This window comes from Rhinopithecus bieti, unplaced genomic scaffold, assembly GCF_001698545.2.
Source record: "Rhinopithecus bieti isolate Rb0 unplaced genomic scaffold, ASM169854v2 scaffold_3878, whole genome shotgun sequence".
Lineage (NCBI taxonomy): Eukaryota > Metazoa > Chordata > Mammalia > Primates > Cercopithecidae > Rhinopithecus > Rhinopithecus bieti.
The window spans coordinates 4,830,464-4,839,637 of NW_016805059.1; the positions used below are offsets into that span (position 1 = coordinate 4,830,464).

The 9,174-nt window shown below is 46.6% G+C and overlaps 1 protein-coding gene across 1 annotated transcript in view; it reads right to left on the reverse strand.

Moving 5' to 3' along the window:
• TMEM131L (transmembrane 131 like) overlaps positions 1-9,164 on the reverse strand; it is a 171,452-nt gene extending 162,288 nt beyond the window's left edge. The window contains 3 exon segments of the mRNA XM_017871092.1: positions 1,336-1,379; positions 8,203-8,273; positions 8,954-9,164. Of these exon segments, the coding sequence (XP_017726581.1) occupies positions 1,336-1,379; positions 8,203-8,273; positions 8,954-9,077 (239 nt within the window). The 5' untranslated portion in view covers positions 9,078-9,164.
• Between the last annotated feature and the right edge of the window lie 10 nt (positions 9,165-9,174).

Below are 9,174 nucleotides of genomic sequence, written 5' to 3' on the forward strand. Positions count from 1 at the left end.
TGAAGCCAACAGCAGGATTGGGGCTGGGTGAAAGATACAGCTTTCTTTTGTAAAGTGGAGAAATGAGATTGTGAAAGCAGAGGTGGAAAATGGTAACTTACAACTCAGACAGATTAGCTTTAGGAGGTACATAGACCCTGGAGATCTGGAAGCCTATTCCTTGCAAGTTATCCTCCTACTTACACACCACTTAGAGTGTCTTCATGTACCTCCAAGGGACCCAATTTGACAAGTGACCAAGACTGCCCCATGGTAGTCTCTTAAAAATGGAATTCACAGGGCCCAGTGCAGTAGCTCATGCCTCTAATCCCAGCACTATGGGAGGCCAAGGCGGGCAGATCACTTGAGGTCAGGAGTTTGAGACCAGCCTGGCCAGCATGGAGAAACCCTGTCTCTACTAAAAATACAAAAATTAGCCAGGCATGGTGGCACGTGCCTGTAATCCCAGCTACTTGGGAGGCTGAGGTAGGAGAATTGCTTGAACCCAGGAGGCAGAGGTTGCAGTGAACTGAGATTATACCACTGTATTCCAGCCTGAGGGACAGAGTGAGACTGTCTCAAAATAAAAAAAAAAAAAAAAAAAGCAATTCATGTTTTTTGATTTGCTAGTCCCCTGCTTAAAATTCTTTAACAATTCATACCACACTTAAAAATAAAACCCAAATTCCTTACTGTGACTTCTAAAGGCCTACACACCTTATCTCACCATCCTACAAACCACACTGGACTTCTCCAAGTTCCTGGATCGCTGGCAGGGATTCCAGCCTCAGGGCCTTTGCACTTTCATTCCCTCTGACCAAAGTACTGTTCCCACTGCTGTGTGGCTGCTCCTGTTTCCTCTAGACTTCAGCTGGAATGTCACCTCCTAAAAGGAGCCTCACCTGACCACCCCATCCACCTCATTATTCTCTACCACAGGAAACTAATTATTGATAGCTCTTGTCATAAGCATAATCATTTTACCTACAGTAAAGTCCTACTTGCCCACTACACGAAACAGAGGTCTTGTTTGTGTTTCATGTTCACCACCCAGCATGGTGCCTGGCACTCAATAGATGTTTATAAACCAGAGGGAGGGCACAAGCACATCATGGAAATAGTGAAATTGGTGAGTGGCGAAGGAGGGGCTACTTCTACAGCTTTCTAAACAACCTTATTTTAAAACAAATTCATATTAATTTATTAGAGGGTATAGGTAAGACAAATGCCAAAGAGAAAGGTGTATTACAGGTAATACTAAACACATAAACACAGACATAAACTGAGACTTCAGAGAGCACCCAAAGTAGGCAGGGACACTCAGCATGCAGGTTTCCACCCCCATTTTTTCCTTACCTCTGTTCTTGAGAAGGCTCCTCCAGACCCTCTTCAGAATCACCCTGTTGAAAAAGAACATGTGTTAACCGTTGCTTCTTTCTTTCTTTCTTTTTTTTTTTTTTTTTTGAGACAGAGTCTCTCTCTGTCGCCCAGGCTGGAATACAATGGCGAGGTCTCGGCTCACTGCAACCTCCGGTTCCCGGGTTCAAGCAAGTCTCCTGCCTCAGCCTCCGGAGTGGCTGGGACTATAGGCACACGCCACCACACCTGCCTAATTTTTGTATTTTTAGTAGACACAGGGTTTCACTATGTTGGCCAGGCTGGTCTCGAACTCCTGACTTTGTGATCCACTTGCCTCAGCCTCCTGAAGTGCTGGGATTACAGGCATGAGCCACTGCGCCCGGCCACCCCTGGGCAAATCTTATAGTCATCTTGCACTGCTCTCCTCCCTTCACCTCCTACCAGAAAGACCTACCCACTCACAGGAAACCCAGTTCCTACCTGTCATTTCTTCCAACACAACAGCCCACACCATCAGTAGCCCAGCTGCATTAGAAAGACAAATGCAGCTTTCTCCTCTGCCTGCAGACTGCTGCCTGCAACCATCCTGTGCACCATCGCACTCTGTGCAGCACAGACCAGTCTCCTCGTATCACTCACTCTTTATCACCCTTATCACACAGCAAGGACCCAGCACTCTATGTCATCACGTCAGTCCCTGCTCAAGAACCTACGATGGCTCCCTCCAGCTGGTCAGATGCACACCAAGCTCTTCAACAGCATGCAGCACTGTCCCACACAGGCCCTGACACACCCAGCCCTACCCCTACAACCACACTGCAGCAGGCACCCTGGGCTCCAATTTAAAATGTCTGAGGGAAAAGGATGAACTTCACTACCAGGCGAGGCTCTGGGCTAGGCCCTAGGCCCTCCCTTGTCCCTAAGCCTTAGCTGACCTCTCCAAAGCGGGGTGCCTCTTCTCTCAGTTCCTATATTTCAGCACTTGACTGTGGTCCCAGGGTATTACCAGTCTGATCTTGCCAACCACAAAGGGCAGGGTCAAAAGCATGTAATTCCCCCACTGCCTCTTGGGAAGTGCCTCAGGGCCTTTGCACTGGCTGTTCTCTCTCACCACTTTCAAAGATTGGCTCAAATACTGCCCTTTCAGAGTGGTACACTTTGACCTCTTAAAACCGCAACTCACATCACCACCCCACATTGCCACCACATAACATGTATGACCTTCGAACTGACTAAATTACTTAAAATTTATTCTCTGTCTTGTTTACTGTCTATCTCTATGCTTCCATTTAGACTGCAAGCATCACAAGGGCAGGTGTTTTTTCTTTTTTGTCTACTGTAACATCCCTGACACGCACTGCTTGGCCTGCAGTACGTGCTCAATAAACATCTGCAGAGCTGAGTACGAGCCAGCTGTTGCTTAACTGCATGTGGATATGACTATTATGGGAACTTCACTTAGCAACTTTTTCTGAATCAAAATAGAATGTGACATGCTTTCCCTCAGACACAGAAACTTTACCACCATAATAGTGTTTTTCTGGTCAAACGGTACTGAAACTCACACAACATACGTAATGGCTAAAACCTTGAGCTCTGTAGTTAAACACTTACTGGTTTAACATCCCAGCATTGTCACTTTCTTATTACCTTGAGCCAAGTAATTTCACTGCTCTGTGCCTCAGTTTCCTCATCTGTAAACTTCATAGTCTTTAGTGTGTTCATGAGTTAATACTCATAAAGAATTTAAATGATGCCAGCAGTGCCCAACCCATGTTATTATTTTTTCATGTTGATAGAAGTTGATTAAACCAAAAATAAATCTCTATGACAAAAAGATTACCAAATACTGGTCAATGAGTCACTGGAGCAAGATGCTGTTACAGAACAGTACCTGGGATAACAAAAACTCAGAATCTCAATGTATCATTTCCTGTTTCACTTTCTACCAATTTCCATTATCTACACCCTCTGACTTAAGATGCAGGAAAACCAACTTGATAATTTTAAAGGCAGATTCTTTCTTATTCATCAGTGTATCTCTGGGGACCTAATGGGCCCGCCCCAAAGGTCCATCTTTGCTAAATGAACAAATAAGGGCAGTGGAGCACTGAGCCTGCCCAGCACTGCCCAGCACCAACATGATTCTGTATTAGGTAACAGCTGCTCCTACTCAGACCTGTCCCTGGTTCCCAAACCTGCTAACCATGGAGCACCAGGAGTGAGGTTTCTCTTCTCAAAGAAGTCTCAATGGATTGAAAGAACAGATTCTAGACTGCTCTTCTTGCAGCTAGAGCTGATTTTTTAAACTGTGATTGTCAAACAATACTATGAAATCAACATTTAAGGCATTTCACCTGTTACCAGCAGACTTAGCCAACCTCATAAATAGGGGAACTAGGCAAGACACTGACAACTGCCTCTCCTCCACCAGGATGACTTCATGGGCAGTACTAAATGTCTACTGTATGCAGGACACTGTGGCCGCAGCAGGGCACCAACCCTTAGCAGCCCAGACCCTCAAAGGAGAACTCAGTTAAGGCAACAAGGCATGCACAAGATAAAGGAGAAAAACAAAGACATGGGCCGGGCGCGGTGACTCACGCCTGTAATCCCAGCCCTCTGGGAGGCTGAGGCAGGCAGATCACAAGGTCAGGAGTTCAAGATCAGCCTGACCAACATGGTGAAACCCAGTCTCTACGAAAAATACAAAAATTAGCCGGGCGTGGTGGTGCACGCCTGTAATCCCAGCTACTCAGGAGGCTCAGACAGGAGAATCACTAGAACCCAGGAGGCGGAGGTTGCAGTGAGCCGAGATTGTGCCATTGCACTGCAGCCTGGGCGACAAGAGCAACACTCGGTCTCAAAAGAAAAAAGAAAACAAACAAACAAAAAAACAAAGACACTACAGAAAACTCAAAGAGGGAGAAACGATGACAATGCCACTACAGGACAGGAGTCTGGAAGGACAGGCCCTGAATGAACAACGGGGGTGTTGCATTCATTAATTCAACAGATACGTGTTGGACATGCTTGGCCAAGGGTCGGGCTGGAGTGGGCGTCCCAGAGGACTGACACAGAAGGCCCTGCAGGGCAGAGCAGGTCAGGTGGACATCACCCATGCGTGGGTCACAAGGAATCGCAGTTTCTGACTTTGAAGGCAAAGTAAAAAGGTACACGAAGCTGTATCCTGCATACACCCAATTACTTCTTGAAAATAAGCTAATGAAACACCTGTTTGGTTTCCACACCATCACCACTTCACATTCAGTGTGCTGAAGTATAGTCAGGGCAGAGGAAAATTTCTGTAAATGTAAGAATAAAATCACATATATTTTTCCTCCTTCCTCTCATGATCACCATGGATATACAGTTTGTATGTTCCTACACCAAATGATTGTATAACATGAGAGTATATAACAAAAAGATAAGATTAATACAACTTTACAATCACAGAGCACACAATAGGGCTGAGTTATCAATACTATTCAGACCTTTCAAAACAAGAAAGCTGTTCATGCCCTCCAATGACCAAGTCTACCAGTCAGCTCAGGGACCACTAAAATAACAGGTAACCTACACGTAGGTGCTCACTAAGTTCCAGGCACTTAATCTTCTCAAAGTCTTCTGAAACCAGCACCATCATTCCCCAGACTTTGCAGATAAGAAAACAGGATAAACAGGTGAATTTATGGAGCTAAAAAGGGATAGGGCTGAGATTCAAACCCAGGAGACCTAGCCAGAGGTTCTGACAGTTTACAACAATTTAGTTGTCGTATTTGGTTTTACTAATGATAAGTTAGTAAGTTCTTGATCACTTAGAGACCCGTCATTTAAAAAAAAAAACAACAAAAGACCTAATCAACAGGAGACATGTCCAAAATAAATAACTATACGAACAGTGTTGGCAAATATGTTAGTGTGTTTTCTTTGTTTGTTTGTTTTTTGAGACGGAGTTTCACTCTTGTTGTCCAGGCTGGAGTGTAATGGCATTCACTGTAACCTCCGCCTCCCAGGTTCAAGGGATTCTCCTGCCTCAGCCTCCTGAGTAGCTGGGATTACAGGCATGCACCACCATGCCCAGCTAATTTTGCATTTTTAGTAGAGACGGGGTTTCTCCATGTTGGTCAGGCTGGTCTCAAACTCCTGACCTCAGGTGATCCACCCCTCTCAGCCTTCCAAAGTGCTGAGATTACAGGCATGAGCTACCAGATGGCCAGTATTTTATTTAATGCCACATCCTCTAAAGTTTGTATCACATCTACTACTGACAAATCTTAGCCTCTGAAGCCATCTTTCAGTCTTCCTGCATGAAAGAAACCCAATGTACTGGTTAATTAAGCAGAAAACCCTCAAATTTAAATAACACCTATAAATATTCTTTTCAACAGACTCCATTTGACACATATGAGGGAATTTTTGCTGAAAAAATTTAAAATACTTTGAAAATAATTCATTTAAAATAACTTTCTTCAAAACTCTCTGCAGCTTATGAGATACATATATATATACACACACACGTGTGTGTGTGTGTGTGTATCTCCCTTACCCTTGGCCCAGGTATAAGCAGGGCAAGATAGCTTCTAAAAGGTATACATAGAGACAGGGATGAAGTATTTAGAAAATTATTTTGAATACCAGTTTCACTTTCATTATAGCTTTGATTAAAACAGCTTAGCTATAAATCCCTCTATAGTGAATATCCCAGTTTCTGAATTCTGACATCTATTATCAAAACAAATTGTATTATACATATAAACAAACCAGAAATTAAGAACTGTATAAAATAGGTCAGGCATGGTGGCTCACGCCTGTAATCCCAGCACTTTGGGAGGTCGAGGCAGGCGGATCACGAGGTCAGGAGATCAAGATCATCCTGGCTAACACGGTGAAACCCTACCTCTATAAAAATAAAAAAATTAGCCAGGCGTGGTGGTGGGCGCCCGTAGTCCCAGCTACTCAGGAGGCTGAGGCAGGAGAATGGCATGAACCAGGGAGGCAGAGCTTTCAGTGAGCTGACATCACGCCACTGCACTCCAGCCTAGGCAACAAAGGGAGTTTCCGTCTCAAAAAAAAAAAAGGAATTGTATAAAATAACTTTTGAGCCTATAAATAATCATAAGTCTTGACATTTCCATCTCTGAGCACACCTACTAAATCTTCAACTAACGCTCTAACAAATGAGAGTCTATAATACTAGACTCAATCATCTATAATTTACTTTCCTTTTAGTCTGGGTTGGCTTCCAGCACTAGGAAGTAAGAGGCAGAAACTACAATTGAGCAAAAATGCGAATACATATACATAGATATACACCAGTGCTTCTCAACCAGGGCAATTTTGCTCCCCAGGGACATCTAGCAATATCTGGAAACATTTTTAGTTGTCAAAATCAAGAGGGGGTGGGGGCGAGGGGGAAGCAGCAGTGAGTGCCACTGGCATCTAGTGGGCAGAAGCAAGGGATGCTAACTGCTCAGCATCTCACAGCGCACAGGACAGCCCCCACAACAAAGAACTCTCTAGCCCAAAATGTTACCAGTGCCACTGTTGAACAACTCTGATATACACAAACATAATTAGTTTTTAAATAAATACATCCAGTTAAATGTGGTTCTTGCAGTAGGAATACGATGGATTTCTACTGTTATTTTATCTTTCTGTATCTTCCAAACCTTCAAAACACATATGTATATTATTTAAAATGGGGGGAAAATCCATTTGAGAATAAATTTTAGGAGAAGGAGAAACTATCTGCTCCTCATCCTGATGGGGCCTTTTCTCAAAAGACCTGTCTCATTCAGGCTGCTGGTCTTCAAGGAAGATTCAGGAAAATTCTCCTCTAAAATGACCTCTCTGCCTTGAAGAGCCATGATCAAAATGAATATTCCAAACACCTCAAAACCAGCACTCTGAATGTTTCACATAGGAGGTCTCGAGAAAACTGAAATGTAAAACTGGACAGCCTCTCCAGTAAAGTTATAGCTAGACATCCTGTTTCTCTAAACAGCCGCAAGACACAACACAGAATTAAGTGCCACCAACGTGGGAAGTAATGAACATCTTAAAAAGTACTGCACACAAGCTGAATATTCCCTTATAATTCAAGCCACCACTCCCACCCAAAAAATGCATTTTGGATCACTACTGTTACTGGTGAAGGGCAGTCAACAATATTATATTTAAATGTGCACACTTCACAGTCAATGGGAATTTCTTGTAAAAGTTAAAAGACAAAAGCTTTGCAGTACTGTATCTGTTGCAGCAATAAATCCTCTATGATGCTACAGATTCCCAATAAAATGTAATTATTTTTCTACATGCAATCATCATATCATCATACAGAGAAAAAAACCTGAAATTCAAGTTCTTAAGTGGGTGTATTTTAACGGGAATTAAGGGCACTTGGAGAAAATCCAAGATGACAATCTTTTAAAGTCACATCTTCATCCCAAAGCTACTTAACGCTAATGGCAAATACCACTCTAACATTCATGAAATCAATACTCCTGTTGTCCTCAACCTCTTAGCCACTTGCCATCCACACAGCACCAGCTCACTTAGGGAACAGTGTGCACCCAGGACACCCACGGCCGAGCAGACCAATGGCCGCGTCCCTGCTGAGGTGGCCTGGGTTCCCACCTTCTGAACTTGGGGCCGGCCTGACTCACGCCCTGTCACATGGCGTGGGAGGAGCTGGGAAGGCCACCGTTGCCAGGTGTTCAGGCTCGGCCCCTAACGTTTATTTGCCTTGCAAAGTGGCCCGAGCGCCTGTGCCTCTTGGACAGGGGTTGGGGAGGACCGGCGGCCTCCCCGCCTCTCCTCCCTCGCACACCCACAGCCGCCCTGTCACCTGGTCGTCCTCACCTGAGTAGGCACCAGGAGTTCCCCTTCTTCTGCCTGCCACAGCTCCACCACGTTCGGCAAGGGCTCAATAGCTGCAGGAATACCAAAAAATACACCACGTTTTTAATGCACGCTAAAGAAACGCTTCCTGTTTCCCCTACCGTCCCTCCGTGCCACCCGCCTCACCAAAACACGTCTCTTTTTCCTCCTAGGAACAGAGGCCATCTGAGGGGCGAGCCAAGGATAAAAACACAATGGGCGGGGTGTGAGCCAGTGGCCCCTCGGACGCGAAGGCGACGCGTGCAGGCTCGGGGTGCTCGTGCTGGAGGGGGACGAAGTGGGATTGAAGACACCCCACGGGGCACTCCGGGCTCCGCAGCCCGAGCATCTGGAGTATGGACCCTGGGCGGCCAGGCTCGGGGAAACAAAGCTGCAGGAAGCCGGGCCGCAGCGGGGCACCCGCGCGCGCCACACAAAGCGGGGGCTGCGCCCCGGGCGCAGGGGCCCGCGCACAAAGGCTCCAGGGCGCGAGCGGCTAGCGGTCCCCAAGCCCAGCGATTGCCCCGCTCTCCAGCTGTACGGGGCAGAGGGGCGCGGGAGGGGACGCTGTGGTCAGAAAATGTTATCAGCGGAGAATTGCAACAGCTTTCCTTCTTTCTCCTACCCCTTTCCCTTTCCTCCCCTCGCCCTTTTATAGATTTCAGCAGTTCCCTAAAAGAAAGAGCGGGGGCGGGGTGGAGAGGCACAGCGAGCCCAGCGGCGCAAGGCTGACCTTGTCCCTGAGCCCCTCCCGGACGACAGCAGGGCAGCAGGACCTGGAAGACGCCCAGCAGGAGGTTCACGGCCGCGGCGGTGCGGCAGTAGCAGCCGGGCTGCGGGCGTCGGAGCCCCGCCATGCTGGTGCTCGCGCTCCTCTCTGGTGCTCGCCGCACTCGCCACTAGCTCGCTGGCGCCCCAGCTGCCTCGCCCCGGGCCCGCCCCCGTGCCGCCCCG